This window comes from Nanorana parkeri, unplaced genomic scaffold, assembly GCF_000935625.1.
Source record: "Nanorana parkeri isolate BGI_ZX_2015 unplaced genomic scaffold, ASM93562v1 scaffold36, whole genome shotgun sequence".
Lineage (NCBI taxonomy): Eukaryota > Metazoa > Chordata > Amphibia > Anura > Dicroglossidae > Nanorana > Nanorana parkeri.
Window position 1 is genome coordinate 2,428,118 of NW_017306304.1, and position 19,395 is coordinate 2,447,512.

General features: G+C 41.3%; 1 protein-coding gene across 1 annotated transcript in view; it reads right to left on the reverse strand.

Annotated features, from left to right (window-relative positions):
* The window catches only part of MCUB (mitochondrial calcium uniporter dominant negative beta subunit), a 63,042-nt gene that overhangs the window by 12,538 nt on the left and 31,109 nt on the right, over nucleotides 1-19,395 (reverse strand). The window contains exons 2-4 of the mRNA XM_018569868.1: nucleotides 7,865-8,014; nucleotides 7,017-7,077; nucleotides 1,625-1,694 (exon numbers count right to left, since the gene is read on the reverse strand). Coding sequence (XP_018425370.1) covers nucleotides 1,625-1,694; nucleotides 7,017-7,077; nucleotides 7,865-8,014 — 281 coding nt within the window. The remainder of the gene's footprint in view (nucleotides 1-1,624; nucleotides 1,695-7,016; nucleotides 7,078-7,864; nucleotides 8,015-19,395) is intronic.

The window sequence follows — 19,395 nt, forward strand, 5'->3', positions numbered from 1 at the left end:
CGTTCCTTACTTCTGCCCTCTGCGCGTTCCTTACTTCTGCCCTCTGCGCGTTCCTTACTTCTGCCCTCTGCGCGTTCCTTACATTTTACCCCTTAAAATGCGTTTACCGCTCATCAGTTTAATGTTATAAGTGATTGATGGCCCTAAAATTATTTCTCTCACTGCGATGTTCGCAGCGATATGTAACATGTGCGGCACAATAGGTGCAATTTCTTTTTTTTGCCCAACTTTATTGCTATCACATAGGGGGCTAAGAAGCCCCCTATGTGATAGCCAATTTACATGACAGGCCCTCTTTATGGAGACATCAGGGGTCTCCAAGACCCCTAATGTCACCTAGGGACCCCCAGAGATCTACTTCATCAGCTTCTGTAGCTGGAGAGTGACACTGAATGCAGGAAGTGGCGTAATATACATCAATTCCTGCATTCGGGGACTGAGAGGAGATCAAAGAGAGATTGTGTACCGAACTCCCAGTCCCGGCCGCATCGGGCACAGCGGATCACAGGACCGGCAAGGCAGTGACACCTGCTCCTATACAAGTGGTCGGGCATCTCTAGAGACGCACGATCGATTGAATGTAAAGCTCCCGGCCGGCCATGTAATTACAACGGGTGGCCAGGAAGCTACTCGTCGGGCTCCGCGTCCTCTCATCACAGACGAGAGGACGAGTGGATTTTTCAAGCCCTGATTATTGGTTTAGGTGGGGGCCTCACAATTTGAGTTTCGCCTAAGGCCTCACAAAGTCTAGAGCCGCCTCTGCGTGTGACTGACAGTCATTGGAGTACTATGAGAAGGAGGGGGCGTATACAGCTGTCTTCGGCTGTCTAAAATGCTGTAGCCCGTTATTAGCTGAAAATGGGTAAGAGGAGCACATTAGTAAATGTACTCCTGTAAGTTACAGGAGTACATGAATGTCCTCCAACTTTCTTTTATTTTAAATAGACTTTTACTTGACGCCTGCTGCATATTTTTAATATGTAGGTTTTGAAAATACTCTGAAAATGTGCAGTGGGTAGGTACCAATTATAAGTCTTTTTAAAACATGGTTTTTAACCATATGGTGTCAAACAACAAAATCGGGTATACGAAAAGCCAAATCATGAGTATATTATGTAAAACAGAAAAAAGTTGTTGTGGTGATAATACTTTTAGAGCGCTATGAAATCTACCCAACTGTGTTAAATGCTATAGGGCCTCTACCTGCTAGTGGTGAAAGTAAATACTGCACGTATTTAAGAGGCTCTGTCACTTTGGAGAAGGGGGGCAAACCTCTGCAAGCATGAAATTATTATTATTATTATACAGGATTTATATAGCGCCAACAGTTTGCGCAGCGCTTTACAATATAAGGAAGACATTACAGTTACAATACAATTCAAGACAAGATGGTAAGGAGGGCCCTGCCCATGACGGCTTATAATCTAAAAGGATGCAAGAGCTTCGATATATACATGAGAAGTATACCAATAAGAACATTTTTTGTTAACCATAGAAAACAGAATCTCTATTTCATTTTCAACACAATAACTACAGAATCAGCAGTTGCAACAAGACGTGATTTCATTTGCATACTTTACTTGGTAAGTCCTATAGATTTTGCACAGCCATACATAACACTTACCACTGGAGGGTGCTAGTGTGCTGTAGAAACCCACAGTGTTCACATGAAGGGCTTGTCTAACATTTCTAACCTAAAAAACAAGCAAAGGAGAGATTGTTTGTTATACTTAGAATAAACTGGTTTGCAGAGTCACCTGAAATGACTTTTAAACACGTTCCTTGTAAAACAGTTACATTAACATCTTGCCATTTAAATCTTAAAGCCAAAGTGCCTTACTCCTTTGTGGTTCCAAGAAAATTCATGAATTCATCTCCAGCTTATCTGAGGCTCTAAACTGTATCTAAAGGAATTACAATAAGACCAATGTGCACTTAGTGATGATAAGAGCTGTCATAATAATATTCACAACACTGCTCCTGCAACCCTCTAGTATAAAAGGGATTCAATTACAGTAATTAACTTTTCACACCAATACTGTAATAACCATTGAAATAAAGTTGCCCTGTGGCCTCTATTTCCAGTACAGTGGAATGTAACTGCCCAACTCTGTCCAATGCTGAAGTACTGTCCCTTTAAAAGAAAAAAATGTGGGGTCACCCTCAAATTCCATACCACACCCTACTCCAGTGGATAAGAGTCTAGTATGGATTGAGAAGGGCCATGCTGTCCAAGTGGGGACTGTCTTCAAATGGCAATATTTCTTCTCTTAATGTCACTTTTGCAGGAGTACATCATTCTGGTGCACAGCTACAGGAGCAGGTTTAAGGCATCCCCCAAGCACAATATTTAAAGGAATTGTGTATTTTGGCACATATCCCCTGTGGCTGCACCCAACTACCCTTTTCCTTTTTTTATAACAAAAGCTTGCAACACCATGTTCAGGAACAATGTGATTGGGGCCCACAGATTACTCACTGGAGAACTGAGCATTGCTTGGTCCACTCACCCCTAGTCTTTACCAGCAATACATTTAGTTAAAAGAGAACTATGAGGGGAGTGCTTTTCACTCACCTTATAGTTCTAGCCGACCTGTAACAATGAGACTGTCACAGGTCGGCTCAGTAGATCGGGAGGTGAGCGAACACATACCGGCGTTACCTCACCTCTCGATCCTGTCACAGTTCTCTGCCGTGACAGGGGAGGGGCTGGATTCCCCCCTCCCAGCTCCGATCCACCAGCGCTGACGCGGGAGGGGGCGGGTGCAGCTGGCGGTATACTGTGTCGTCTCAGTATACCGCAAGCTGTAGTTCGCGGTATACTGAGCTCAGGGTGACGGGAGGACGCTAGTTTGTGTCCTCCCGTTACCCTAAGGAGAACTATGGGGAAAAGCCTTAACCCCATAGTTCTCCTTTAAATATGGTTCACATCTTAAGCTGATAATGGTATCCACATTACACTGAAGTTACAAAGCTATAAGAGGGTATTGCTATCATAGAATAAATAAGCCCCTGCAAAGCAACCAACCCAAATCTTATATTTGCATGTCCCCACTCCTTTATTTGTGTAGCTTGCTTGGCTGCACAGCCAACCGCTACATAAGTCTCCAAACTTATGCAGCGAGCCATACAAGATATGTAACATAACAACCTATGCATGCTATCTATAAAAAAAATAGATATAAGGAAGAGAAAAGGCAGCAGGTTTACAGGGAGAAGCACCAAGCCTCAACACTTACAAAATGTTGTCTGTTTCTACTTTGTTTCCATTCTCTATACATCTCTAAACTATTGTGGCTAACACAATTCAGCAAGAAATATAGGCATAAGCGTATGCAGATGAAGCTGAGAGAAGTCGGAAGGCTCTCTGTGATTCAAGAGTCCTACCGAGCTGCTGGCAACCAGTGACGTCAGTGAGATGGGCGGGACGCTGGATAGAGCCACTGACAGTGTGGTCTGTTGTCCGCCCCCCAACCAGAACAACTTAGCACATACGTGCACTTAACACCCCCGCTGGACGAAACCCCCAGAACCATTCCCTGCCAGCACTAGATTTCCCCCCCCAACCACAGATCGACTCAGGTGAAGAATACCATAGGAAAAGCACCGAATACAGTCCTCAGCAAAAGATGAAGCTAAAGCCTAGGAGACTTGCAACATCTGTAGTGACGTCACTTCTGTGCTTCTATGTAGAGCTGCTGACTTGCAGAGAAGGAAAATTCAGCAGGCATCACCCCCACCCTTAATGAATAGCCTGATCACTGCTGTTATATTGATGCTGTCTGAAAGAGTGGAAAAAATGAGTGCATCATCACTCTTCTACACTCATGACCACTGAGGTTCATCCAGCCCTCCTGTACAGGGCCTCATCAGGTCAGCAGGGGAGGGGGGGCCCACACATTGACGCCCCCCCCCACCCTTAATTGTATCTCGCACCACTGTGCCGAGGAAGACTGTCCCCTTCTTGCCACTATTGCACGCTCTCAGCCAGCAGCGTGACCACACCATGCCGACTCTTGAATGAGTGTGGCAATCAGCAATATGGCTAGACTCCAGTAACGCACAGTAAAAGCACATGATAAACACACAGTACATAGCTTCTACAGACTGCTATAGTGAGCTAATCCGGTATATCTGATCTTGATCAAAGCTGCAGGATCTTCTGGACCTGGCTGGTACAGCCAGCTGGTCACTTAAATAGGTCATGTACAGCAACAGAATTCTAATAAGGTTCTTTAAAGTTTTATAATTACCATTGCGCTTCAAGTAAATCTTATTTTCTCTTTCATATAAATTTAACGTGTGCTGCACATCTATCACCCTTTAGGCCGATTTAACTTTATTTGAGAAATCCCTCTCCGGCACAGTGCAAAATGAACAAAAATGACGACTCGGAAGTACTTTTGGTGTAAGCAATGCTGGTTATCCCTGACACAGGAAGTCCATCAATATTTAATTTTGCAGCATTCGCATTTGGAGAGTTTTTACTGATTGTGATATTTATCAGCTACACATATTTAATTCATCAAATCCTAACTAATCAACAACTCTATCCCCAAACTAGAAAAAAGATTTGGTTGGAGTTGTACTTTGACAGTGTTTTCTTAAATTGATCATTTGGATTAAATCAACTAAACACGTTAGAGGTGATCATAACGGGTCAGGGGTAATCCGATGTAAACAGACAAGTCCTCTTACATCCGATTCCACATAGACCAACATGGGACATTTCCTCCATTGCAAGATAGAGGAAAAAACTGAACGGACAGGGGTGTCACAAGACTGACATTCGTTCTATACTGCTCCTATCAGCAGGGGACCTGTGCACGGATGCAGAATTTTGGCCCCAATAGACTTCAATGGAAAAGCTAAAAATGTGTGAAAAACCCAAAAATGTCTGTAATGTACGTTTTCACGCACTTTCTTGCCTAGTAATTAGCTTTAGTTTAAAAAGTTTAAGTGAGAATTTGCCCTTACAGTAAAAGTAGATAAACTCTCAAACTTTTTTCATTAATGAATCCAGACCAAACAAATATACATTGCCCAGCCACTCTCCCCCTCTGCTCCAGTGGTCTAAAAACCCGGGTGAGTATATATTTTTAATTTTAGACCCCAGACCAAAATGAGCACCTAAACCTGGCAGTGTGGGTGTAGCCCCACTGCAAGGGTTAATTTGTCATTTGCCCGGATTTCTTCTTTAACATACCAAATAGTTCATCTATTGCGTCAGTCTACATTCACTGCCCCATCCATTTTTTTCTTAGCCTTGCCTAGCCTTAGCCTTGTTACACAAATGAATCTCATTTATGAACAACATTACACTAGCAACATAAATCTGGCGCAAATATATCCAATGCGACCATATGCGTTCAAACACTCGCAATTGCTATGATAAATTCACCCCACTGTGTTTTGGAATGTCTTATTCAGATATTTACAAGTTGTTTAAAATGCCCACTAAAGTTTCCAACATTTACAGTACAAGGCACACGTTCCAGAGCCTAGAAAGGAATATGCAGCAATAATTCAAGGGCCCTGCATACACTTGACCTCTTGTTAAGAATCCAGAGTGGTGTGTCTCCACCGGTCTGTGAAGCAGTACATCTGTACATTTTTTTTATGTCCAGCACCTATTGGTGACAGCTTTCATTAGGAGCTATTTATCAAGCTCACAGATGTTACGCCTACTGCCCATTCAGCTAAAATAGACTAACGATGCAGCTCAAATAGTGGCAAAAAACAAAATGCGAACCAAGGAAAATTTATGAAAAACTGAAATAGATTGCACAATTCTTAGAACAACTTTCTTAAACATTGGTCTGAGTCAATTAACCATACCCTGTCTTGGTTCTATTAAATTGTCAGGTTAAATGACAAATCTGTAAAAAATATTTCAACAAAAGTCATACAAATATAGGAAATGTACATTTTACACGAATACTGAATTCCAACAACAGACTGACATTTTTATATATTTTGAATCCTAAACTCATATTTTTTATGTACGTTTCTAAAGCAGGTGTCGTTAGCTTTCCTCTCCCAAAATAGGTCAATAAGTATTTTTCAGTGGGCCTCCATCAGCAGGACAATGGGCTGTGCATACCTTCTGGGATAAAAGGCTTTCCATAATTTTAAAAGGGAAAGGGCAGGTGGAACAACTCTTTAAACAAACACTGTCACCTTGTCCATGCAGGACAAAGTGGCAGTGCATGGGCAAAGGGCATTCTTGCACCCACCTATACGCACCTTATTACTAATCCTTTGCCATTCCTTTCTCTTCCTAAGATGGTGAGAATACATAGGTATTATACTTCCAGGTATGGAGGGGTATGTGCTCCCCTGTGACAGTGCCCAGGCCCAGCAGCCAATTGCTAGGCCCCAGTGCTCACCGCTCCCCAGGGTTGCCAACACAGCTAATCTCGGTTCCAGCTAAAACGTAGGAAGGCGCAGCAAGGAATCACAGGAAAAGAAGGTTACAGTGTCTCATTAACTGGAGCAAGTATTTGATGGGTAAAGCTATAAACTGTACTGGATAAATGTTAGGGTGTTGGAGTACTGCTGGGTTTTTTGAGACCTTGATGCTTGGGGTGATTCTTTAACCGGATTTCCACTGTATCGTTCTAAATATCATTGTCAGAAGCTGGGAAATCCTCCATTCAGATAATGTTGTTTATCAGATTGACCAAAAATGAAACAGGCAGAGTAGAGGTTAATTTCCAAGGGTAATGGTGGAGTTGGTAGGCTGCTGACATAAAACGTCTAAAATTTTCTACTGGAAAATCCTGGGCTTTCTGGTCCTAGGAAGAATTTGACCAAAAACGCCATTTATTTTTTTCAATTGCTTTATTTATGAGTTCACAGATAATGAAACCATCAGGGCAATACTGTACATTAAATAAATTGTACATCCCAGTCATTGTCGGAAGTAGAAGAACACAGAACCATAATTCCATTGTTCCTAATTAAATGGGGAGTGAAAAGTGGGATGAGGTGTGTGGCCCAGAAGGTTCATGTACTTTTTCAAGCTTCATGCAGCTGACGACAAGCAAAACAATGCTCAGGTGTGAACAGGGGCCACTAAAAACAAAGGGATTCCTCTTGTTGAGCACTATCATACTTAGAGCTACATGCCTAGGTGTGAATGGGGTCTACTGGACTGCAAATATGGTGATAAGGACTTATCTAACTTTCTTAATATGTATACTTGTTTCAGGTCTGTAATTCAGAAATACCTAAACTAGTGGGTCAGCATAATGGTCAGATCAGTGGTGCCAGTTCCCATATTTTTCTCATCAACGTTTTACTATTAAGAGTATTCTAGACAACTAGTGAAAACAATCAGTGCTGTTCTAAAGCACTGTGCTAAAATAATAAAGTTTACTTAGTTCACTTTAATCCAAGTTCTCTATAATCCATTCAAGAGGTAGTTAACAGTCTATTTGACAGGGTTAATTTGAATGTGCTTCCTTGAGCATGTGGTTTGTTACTACTTCTCTCTCTGCTGAGAAACTAGGCACCACCTGCAGGTTCTGACCATTACCCCCTGCTTTCAAACTATGATGCCAGCAGTGTGCAAGTTTCTACCGGCAGGAAAGGCAACTGCAGAAAACCCCTACCACATCCTACTATAAATTACTGGGCATCGGCAACCTGTTGGGAGTTACATTTTCACGTTGTGCATTACATTCTAGGATTTAGTGGGAGCATTTCCTGCTGCTCAAATCTCTGGAGGGACATGCTTACTTTAAGTATTTGCCGTCCGCCAGTTGTAAATAAACAGAAAGACAGATAACAAGTTCCTTTCTGCGGGTCGCCGTATATGAACGGCTTTTTTTATCCAGTAAAATTTTTAAACAGCCAGTACTTGGCTGTTCCGTACAAGCGCTCGGGTGGCTCTATAGCCACCCCGAACGCTTGTAGGGTGTCAAAGACTTGTGGGCCACCACCGCTGTTGACTATCCCGGGCTCCATTGACTTTCGTGCAGGCCCAGGACCGGCACAGCGGCTGCCAGTACTGAAAACGGAGGGAGATCAGCACTCTTCTATTTGCTGAACTCCCCTCCGATCTCTGAAAGCAGAAGTGATGTGTATTACATCACTTCCGCCTTCAGCTGTCATTTCTCTGGCTGCTATAGCCAGAAGAAGTGGATCAATCAGATCTCTGCTTCATATTTTAAAAAAATGCCCCCACATGCACATACATACAAACATAAATATGCGTTGGGTGTGCCTAAGTGCGAAAACAACGATTACACCACACGTTACATATCATCACGAACGTTGGATTGCAAGCAATAATTCTAGCACCATTAATCACTGTTAACACTGAACATTGTTTGACATGTTTGGTGTCTATTTACCCGACGTGATCCCATCTTTTATATTTTATAAAAAAGTGTGTAATAATACATGTTTGATAGGGTAACGTAGTTTTTTTTTTTTTTTAATTTACATTTTCTGAACTTTGTTCGATATATAATAAAAAAATACCCCAGTGGTGATTAAATTCCACCAAAAGAAAGCTCTACGTGTCCCCAAAAAATGGTATAAAATTGATTTAGGTACAGCGTTGCATGACTGAAAAAATGTCAAAGTACCTCAGAGCTGAATAATGAAAAATGGCCTGGCCAGGAAGGGGGTTTAACACCCCGGTCTTCAAGTGGTTAAAAGGAGTTGTAAGGTTCCAGCATATACTATCCTGTTATAACATCAGCATTCTAATAGGAATACATACTAGAGTTGTTTTTTTATAATGCAATCAAAGCTTGCGTGAAAAAAAATCCCTTTTATGTAGTGATTGCTGCCTTCTATCTGCCTATCACTTTCAGGATTCCCAGTTTGCTTTACATCTCGTTCCCTGCTGCTTGATGTGATGCAATTGCAATTTCCCAAGACTACATATCCCATCATGCAGTGCTTTCATGCATTGGGAAGTTCAGAAGTTGAGTTGTAGTTTGTGCAGCAGGCTTAGTTAGAGTGGTGACATAAAGTGCATATTCACAGCGCTGAGTGAAATTGTGTCAGTGCATTGAGGAAGTACATCTCATAGGCATCTTCAATAGGTACATTTACAAACTTCTAGATTGATATGGTAATTAGGACTTAACTTATCGCAATCAATATTAATATTATTTTTATTATATAGTGCCAGCAGTTTGTGCACCTCTTTACAAAATGAAGGGAGACAGTACAGCTACAATAAAATTTCAAAGCAGAAGGGTTAGGAAGGCCCTGCTCGCCAGAGCTTGCAATCTAAAGAAATACATATCTATTTTTAGTTTTTAATCATAGATACCCTTTAATATTCTATTTCAACGCCTGTGGAGTATAAAGATGCCCTTCTGACCTTGGCCTACGCCTCAGAATTGAGACTTACTGTAAAGCAGAGATAGCAGAATTGCAGAAGCAAACAAATGCGATTGGGTGTGGAGGACATAAAACACAAGGCTTAATAATTAGGCAAGTACTGTAAATTGGCAGGCAGGGTGACTTTAGATCACTTTGACAGTACTTGAATGAGCAACCAAGTCAATAAAGTTAATAAAAGCTGGGCTTAAAGGCTGCCTATTTAAATCTGCACAGTGTCTTCTTGTACAGGACTGCTGAATTATTAGCACAGCACGTTGTGCTTTCCCAAGCCGTCAGAGCTGGAGGCATTTCAAATTACAATGTGCAGTTTCTACAGGCACAGCAGATAAGAGATATCTGTTATGGCCAACTCCCAGCAATAACTATGCCTGTACATTAATAAGCGGTCAGCTGGAAATACTTTTACTTACACCAACTTGAACCTGATCAGTGACTTAAAGTGATTTAATGTGATATGCAGTACTTATATAGCAAATTAACCCTGCTTTGCTGTGCTCGGAAATTGTTTTCACACTGTTTTAATTAAAGCATTTCAAGAACACAGTGTTCCTGCTTGCAAATAAAGTACAGAAACTTTAATTAAGCTCCCTTATCATTTCCGCTTTACCTCGTACGCTGGGCTACTTACAACTTTATAAACTAGCATGAATTTAGTACCAAACATTAAAAAATAGCACCATATTCGGATTTTACAATAGGAGGACCATGCAAATTACGGTAGGTCAAACTGATAAGCAGGACATTCCAGCTGGAGACTAGTCATAGCTGCTGCACCGTACACCACTTTGGAAGCATTATACACTTCTTCTAGAATTATATATTGCTCTGATAGTCTTGTCCTTACTGTCCCACTGTCCTGTCCTACTTACACTTTATTCAGTCACAAACTGGTCTCTTTTGCATAAAAGTTCCTTACTAATTCAGAGCACTGTTCAGGCAGTGGTAGTACCACAGTTTGGCTTAACCCTGTGCCTAGATTGTAAAATTATAGGGGTGCATATAGCACCCATCCGCCCTTCATTCGAAGGGACTGATCCTCTTCAAGGACCAACTTCAAAGTGTCTCTTCCATCCTCAGTCGTCCAACTTTTTAGTCTGATAAATAGACCTCTATAAAAAAAAAAGCTACTATTTTAAAAATTCAGTGTCAAGGTAAAAAAAAGTGAAGAAAATATGCACTTGTGGGTTTAGCCAATCATTTTTGACGTATAAATTATTTCCGAGTCACATAATTCGGGTATGTGGAAATGGTGTTCCCATTGCATACATGGTTTGTGCTGAAAGATAGCCCTCTCTTTCTCATCTCAGGAGGTATGGGGTTGCTTGCAAGCACTGCCTGAATGTTTTCTGGTAGCCCAGCTGACTATGTAGTTCATCCTACTTCTGCTAGGAGACCAGAAAGTTAGCATAAAATTTGCCACTTGATGGCTGCTAGTTGTAAAAATAAGAAGCTAATATACAGCATTTCATACATTTGTAACTAAAAACAAATATGAAAAACACTATGGAGTCTATTTATAAACGAATCATAGGCCCGTTTATCCTGTGAATATTTATGAATGTAAATTTTGGGTGTATAATGCCAAAAAATGAATGTTCTCAATATGTTTTTCCCAGTTCGTATATAGTGTGTTTTAATATATGTTTTTCCCAGTTCAAATATAGTGTTCTAATATAGGTTTTTCCCAGTTCGAATATAGTGTGTTCTAATATAGGTTTTTCCCAATTTGAATAATATAGTGTGTTCTAATAATACATTATCGCCACTAGATAGAGCCGAGGACCATAGGAAATACTATAAGTATGCTTCTAAGCTCAATCTGGTGATCATAGTGTATTATTACAAAAAGCTACCTTCGAACTGGGATAAAATATTTTAAGAACATACATTTTTGGCATTAATTGCCCAAAATGAACATTCACAGATACTCAGAAGGCAAAGGCCCTGTAAATTGTTTATAAATAGTATAAACAGAGGGCAACCAAACTCATTAAGGGGTGCGAGGATCTGAACTATGAAACAAGGTTGTTAAAATTAAATATGTTCTCATTGGAGATTAGGAGATTAAGGGGGGACATGATTTTCATGTATAAACTATTCAAGGGTGACAGCAACCTTTGTAACAAACTGTTTACGGTCAGCTCCGTAACAAAGAGGGCACAACCAAAAATTGGTGGAAAAAAAATGTCAACATACAGGGTGCAAGGGGTTCTTCACAGTTAGAGCGGTTAGGGTCTGGAACTCGCTGCCGCAGGAAGTGATTTCAGCTAAGAGTGTGGAATCATTCAAGAGACTCCTGGATGAGTTCCTTGGAGACCATAATATACAGGGGTACAGGTACTGCTAAAAGAAAAATCACACATGGACACATATACACGCACACACCTGCTCATAAATGCATACACGCAATAGGTTGGACTTGATGGACTTATATATCTTTATTCAACCTCAAATACTAGGTTGTTATTGCTGTTTGTCTCCTTGCTGAAGGCATTCACTCTCTTTGTTAGTCCTGGTGACCACTGTTTAGCTTTGGATAGAGTACAGAACCAGTTAAAGCATCTTTCAGGCTTTGTCCGTGTCCTACTGGGAAGATTATTATTTACTTCCTGTCCCAGAGACATAACAAAATGTGGGTGAAATCCCCTCTTAGATGATGCCATCACAATCAGTGTCTATATTAGATGATTTTCAAAGATTTGCCCTTACATCTTGGTCTTGTGACAGCACAGCAAACCTGACAGATTTTCTCCTTGTTGTGGAGGATATAGATCTACTTTAAGGGGTCTATTTTAAGTCTTCTGCCTAGTCATATGCTGGATGAATGCCGTTAGCATGGCATTTCTGCCACTAGATGAAGGTGAGGGCATGGAAATGCTACTCGCCTCCATCTAGTGGCAGGAATGACGTGCCAACAGCATTTGCCCAGCTATACGCTTGGGGGAATATTTATAAATCAGCCTCTAAGCGTTAGGATGAGGGCTAAAGAGTCAGTCCGACCGAGGCTGATATTTTAGTTAAAGATGTAGCATAGGCTGAGTAAGCCACTGGCTGCCTTTAATACTCCAAATGCTTGATTTCTCTGCCATATTGTCCACCTTTGTCTTAAATATATTTATACAGCGTTATCTTGAATTATACTGGAACAAGAATAATCTGTTCTAGGTGTCAGGAACAATATGCAAGTTGATGGCAATAACTTTTTTTTCTAGTTACATTGCGCTGTGCTAGCATGGATAAAAAGGAGATAAAAGCCTAAGCAGAAAGACATATGCAGATGGATTAGTGTCATTTGGGTGGCTGTGGATTGTCTTCCAAAGTGTAAACAGAAATACTCTGAATTAGCCAATAAACATTATTTAAATACGTTTGCATGAACTGCTAGATAAGGAAAATATGCAAAAGCAGGCTGCTTGACAAAGAGGATGTAGTTCAATCCGTGTTACTTTCACACAGATGATTTTATAAATGCTGGCACAGTAAAGGACTATTATTGGGCTGTTTAAAATTCCAAGAAATCCTAAGAGTGCATTTTTAAAATGGCAAGATGGAGATTAACTCCAAGGTTGGATCAAGACTTCCAGTGCAACAAAAAATCAATAGCTTTGGTGAAAAGGAAAAACACTGTTCGATCAATTCAAACAGATTTCAGGAGAATTATGTAGAACTGCCTGCCATGTACTGTAAAGGCTAGTGACCATGAGAAGTGTGTGTTAGTATGTGTATTTGTGTGTTCCAGTAGAAAACAATATACACACATGTTTTACCTAAATATCCATATAGTAGAAAAAGCCAATGGAATTAAGAGCCAGTATGTGGTATTCTCTAAATCCTGCAATATTACTACAATTGTTTGTCAAACCTATAAACATTAAAGTGACACTAAACTAAGGAGTTACGGTAAATCTTAAAAATGCATTCAAGTACCTTAACTAAAAAATGGATCTTATTTATGTATCACTCGGCTGTAAATCCTCAAATCATCTCTGAATTGGTTCTGACACTGTCCTTCCTTCTGGAGGGTGGCTACTTTTGTTCCCCATGGTCCCCGTGTTTGTTGTAAAGTAGCCATCGCTCCAGCTCACATCCCGTGATAGACTACAATCTCAGTACAAATGAGTAAATTAGAGATGGAGATTGTAGTCCATCACAGGAGCAAGCTTGGTTGAAGTAGCCACCCTCCAGAAGGAAGGACGATGTCAGCACCAATTCAGAGATGATTTGAATCTGGTGGTCAGCAAGGTCACCAGAACTAGTGTTTCCATTGGAAGATATGCCATCTATTCCTGTTCTGTTAACAACCCAAAATTTGGGATTTGTTTTCACTTTTAGTGATAACGGTCACCCACCAGGACAAATAGAGGAGGTGAATCTCTCTAGCAGGGACAAAGACAACAATAAGAGCGTGACAAGTAATTTAAAACCTCTCCACTGCATTCGAAACAAAAAAAAAAAAGGAAGAAAGCAAATGAGGCAAAAATCCAAAACTTTAGAGTTGTCCCCAGAAGCAAAGGTATGGAGAAGTCTTTTAATGGAGACTCCGGTTTCGAAGACAACTGCCTAAGAGAAAAAATACCCCTCACTTTGGGAGGTTTCCTCTAACTTCCTGGTGTGTCTCTTGCCCAGGAAGCGAAAGGAAATGTTCCCCAGACAGCAAAAATAACTTGCATGTGGTTTTACCCTTCCCTACTCTATCCAAAACTAAAAAAAAGTGCACTGTAAAGTAGTGGTGCACCGAAATTGAATTTTCAAAAAGAAACCAAAAATAAAAAATTTGTCAGGCCGAAACTGAAAATTATTTTTTTTCTAACCATTTTCAAATTATTGCGGTCTGGGGCTTCAGGGACATATTAGGGGTCTAAACAGATCTCTGATATTTCCCTTTTAAAATAGAAAAAGAGACTGAGGACGCAGAGTCCTAAATCTCTTTTTCTGCAGCCCCTGTTATAAATGAACAGAAAGCCTCTATACTGAGTGCTCTTGTTCATTCATAACTTGTGGATATAGGAGTTACTATGTCCACAATCATGCATGAACAGGAAGTGATAAATGAACAGAAAGCCTCTATACTGAGTGCTCTTGTTCATTCATAACTTGTGGATATAGTAGGAGTTACTATGTCCACAATCATGCATGAACAGGAAGTGATGTAGAGCACTTCCTTTTCATTCATAATTGGGGACACGATAAACATATTATGTCCACAAGTATTTACAAGCACTCAGCTGATTGCTTGTACTCCGCTCTCCATCCTGACTCACTGCCTGCCACAGAGGTTGAGCGTGGCAGTGTGGGAGGAGAGTTCAGCCTCCTGTGACACCGATGACAGCGCTCTCATCCCCGCCCGGCCTCCTGACAGCTTCTCTTCTCCCCGCTGGATGCTGCTTTGTGTCAGAGGGGACACAGAGCAGGGTCCAGCATGGAGGAGAGAAACTAGAGATGCGCTGCAATTTCGGCATTTTGCCCAAAGTATCCTTTTCGGCCAATATATTTTGGCGCCTGAAATTTCAATGCATCCCTACCTTAAAGGCAATCTTTCAAAACACATTAGCTCTCTTCATTAGTCATAACCCAATTGCTTCATGAGGCATCATATTATGCCTAACATAGAAGTCTACCATCCTTCTTTATTATCAGAAATCTTTGTGGTTTCCCAACCTAAATAAAAATATTCTACTACTGGAGGGTGGATTATTTCCCTGTTCCATGATTTACTCTGCGGCCTTACATACTATATGAGACTTATGCAAAAATCACTGGATAGATGGCAGTCTGACTCCAAAATGTTGGCTCCCTAAGGCCAAGTAATGGAGATGGCCTGCATTACAAGGTTCCAGATTTTTAATTGACCCGTCAAGAAAGTTTTAGAGCCTGTTCAGATCAGCAAGCTGCGCTCAATGGGTGGCTGGTGTAGGTACAGAGCTGATGCACTGATCCCAGCACATCACACTGCTCAGCATGTTCTTTTTGTTAAAACTTTATTGAAATATCAGTTCATGAAGTTCTAATTGGCACAGCACGGTGCGATGTGGTTGTACAATGTCGCAGCACACTGTGCCTAAAAACCTAGAGCATGCCGTATTTTTTTCAGCACACACCACCGCAACTTGGTGGTGTGAACTGTGCCTATTTAAAACAAGGCAAATTGCATTATCTATGCAGTGGAGCTGCCATGGCCGTTTTATCCCAGCTCAGCCCCCCGCATAGACAAGGCAACGCTTCTGGTGTTAACGGGCCTTTAGAAATAAGCTTTTTAGCCTTACAGTCAGTTTACAGACAAACATTTAACTCCTGTGCTGCATTCATTAAAGCTGAACTCTGGGGATTAATAATTATATTTAGATATATTGCTCAACAACCCCAAAGGATATAAATTCACTTTGTGTGCACCAAATGCTTTTGCAAACTTGCATATTACCTTGTTAAAATAGGTGTGACATTATTACTGTGCTGTGCATAGGCTGCGCAGAGAGTAGAGCTGTAGGACGGAGCCAACATCTCCATCCATTACAAGCTACCTACAGAAAACTACAGGAGGGGGAAGATACAAGACCAGTCACCCTACATAAGGAGAGAACAGCAGTGACTGGTCTTTATTACAGGAAGTTCCTGCAGAAAGGCAAAGTTTCCCAATGGATTACTGCATAGATCTACAAGAAATAGACAAAGCACACCAAGATTCAAGTACGAATACATATGCCTTCACACGCCCCTCTGAGGAAGCCCCACGTGTTGGGGGGAAACGCGTCAGGGTTTAGCATGGAGCTAGCTCCCCTGGAGACCCAGGAGCTACTGCCCTGTGCCATCATAGCGATTGGGCTAAGGAGCCCCTGCTATATTGAGTGCTTAGAGCGAGGCCCGCTCACACAGCATTACAGCAGCACGGATCATCAATACGAAATCTGCATTGAGTGGAGTTTTCACTCGGGAACTTTTTTCCAATAGCAGCCGGGCTTTGGATCAAACACTAAATTGGATATTCTGCCCGTGGAACCCTGTCCACCCCTGTCTCAATGTGCGGCCGCACTCACAGGGGGAATTGTCGGGCTGTCCTTCACATAAGTGCATGGTGACGCCGGTTTGGATTAACCTTTGAAAGAAATAACCACTAGGATTACAAATAAATAATTTTATTGAAAACACCATCAAGACATCCTTCATGGAAGTGGGAACTCTCTTTCTTGTGGCCACAACTGAATGAGTGAGTAATTCTAGCTCATCCATCGCTTCACAACGGTGTATCCCTTTAAATCAGTAACTGCTGCTTTATCCTGCGGGCACTTTAACTCTAACTTTACTCCTGATCACTCTGCCCTACATTGGGCCATCCTAGGGAAGCTATATGTGGGTTTTTAAATAAGTTTTAAATGTTTTGTATAAGGTGATATATGTTTAATTAAAATAACTTTTGGATACACTTTATATTACATTTGTATACTTGTTCATTGGAGAGCTCCGTTTATGGGATTTCAGTGTCAGGGGGTTCGCGCTATTTGTATACGATTCTTTGAAACCCAGGAGCTCGATCCATAATAATTTACAAATATATCATATATAACAACTATACATAGCCTTTTGCGTTACTCCTTTATCCCCCGCATTTGTAGAATACATATGCCTCTTCTATTTAGACAATGTTTTATTATCCTGGACTTTAGCTTTAAGTCTATCTCCAACCTCATCTCAAAGTATCACCCTAAGGCCTCATTCTCACACAACGCAAGCAAAATTGTATATTGCGTATATACGTGCACTATATGCAATCCCAGAATGCATCACTCGTAATGGAATTTTTAATGTGCTGTACTCATGTACGCGCTTAAAGACGCGTATATATGGGGCGTGGCCAAGCGGCGTGCATGGACGGACGCTGATCGCAGCAGCTCCGGTCCCACTCTCATCCTTACCCTATCCTGACGGTTCACGCGTATATATGCAGAAATACGTTGCCCGGACGCATCTCTGTTCCATTCTGTCTTTGTGCATATATACGCTACGCAAATATATGGCTCCAAACGCGGCTGTGTGTATGGGGCCATTTATTTGCATGTGTTGCATATGGTACAATACGCACGTACGCGCATATATGTGCGGCAGTGTGAATGAGGCTAACTGTCCCCTCTGCTCCTCCCAAGACCTCCTGCTCTCTAGCTCCCTCATTAACTCCTCCTATGCTCGCCTCCAGGAATTCTCTATAGTCTCTTAGTCTCTCCCATCCTTTGGACTTTCTTATCACAGCCTGTCCGGCTATCTCCTACTTTGTCTGTCTTTAGACGATCCCTGAAGACTCGTCTCTACAGGGAAGCCTATAATGCCTTAATCTAACCACTAAACTTTTACTTTCTCAAACAATTCATCCCCACACAGCTACCACCTCTTGTATCACTTAACCCTCCCTTTTAGATTGCAAGCTCTCACGGGCAGGGCCCTCCCTACCATCTTGTCTTGAATTGTATTGTAACTAGAATGTCCCCCTCATAATAAAACTCTGTGCAAACTACTGGCGCTATATAAATCCTGTGTAATAATAATAATGAACAGGGAATCTATCATCAGTATGCATTATTATGATTAGCAAGGGAGATTTATCCTCAGCAAAGTAGAACACTGTACTCTATATAGCTAACTAGACACTGTATAAGACTGATCGCTCCTACCTGATCAATTAACAAAAAGACAGAAAGCAAATGCATTAGGTTAATGATAAATCCTAATGAACGTTGCAGAAATCTTTCATATGATGTACAGGACAGGAGTACTGGGAAATGTATATACAGAAATGTATAACGATTAAGCCCCTGTAAAGTTATTCATGAACAAGCTGCATCTTTTACAGTAAGCCTCATGACTATATTTAGCAGAGCGATTTGTGCCACTTTACATGCATTAAACGACTGCCGAACGGGAAATCTAAAGTCTTCACTAAATACAAATGTTACAATGATTTTAGCAATGGAATGTTAACAAGTCAGAGTACTACCACAAGTGATTTCACACAAAAAGCTGCAGCATTTGATTATTTCATAGTCATCTATGTTTTTGCTTAAAGTACAACTGAAAGGTTTTTTTTTAGCTTTGGATAGAGTGGAGAGGGATTAGAACACCTGTCAGGTTTTTTTTATTGCCGTTTGCGTCTTAAGGTGCCCACACACCTTGCGATAATCGTGGGAAATCCCGCGATCGTACGATTATCGTAAGGTGTGTGGAAGCCGTGCGACCTCTGCTACTGTAAGGTCGCACGACTTTTATCTTACGAACATGTTCGGTGGGTGTGTAGCATGTTCGTAAGATAAAAGCCGGACAGGCCGGTGTGTGCGCAATCGCACACTGCCCGTTCGGCATTGCGGTCATCAGAAGCATCAGAAGCAAGTACGATCTGCCTGTCCAAGATGGGCAGATCGTACGTTTTTGTAATTACCTTACAATCATCGCAAGACAAAAGTCTTGCGATGGTTGTAAGGTGTGTGCCCAGCCTAAGTCCCTGTTCACACCTGTTCATTTTGACGTTTAGGCACCGTTCACATTGCGCGATTCGCAAATCAGTATACAAACTCCCTTTCATCTCCTCTCAGTCCCCGAATGCAGGAAGTGATGTATATTACATCACTTCCTGCATTCAGTGTCACTCTCCAGCTACAGAAGCTGATGAAGCCAATCTCTGCTTCATCAGCTTCTCTGGGGGTCCCTAGGTGACATTAGGGGTCTTGGAGACCCCTGATGTCTCCATAACGAGGACCCGTCATGTTAATTGGCTATTACATAGGGGGCTTCTTAGCCCCCATGTAATAGCAATAAAGCTGTGTGAAAAAAAAATACTAAAATGAAAGAATCATAAAAAAAATAAAGCATAAAAAAAAAATGAAACGAGAAAAAAAAAATTTAAGTCCCCCCACATACATACGCAGATATGCGTCGGGTGAGCCTACATGCGAAAACGACGATTGCACCTATTGTGCCGCACATGTTAAATATCGCCGCAAACGTTGGAGTGAGAGCAATAATTTTAGAGCCATTAATCACTGATAA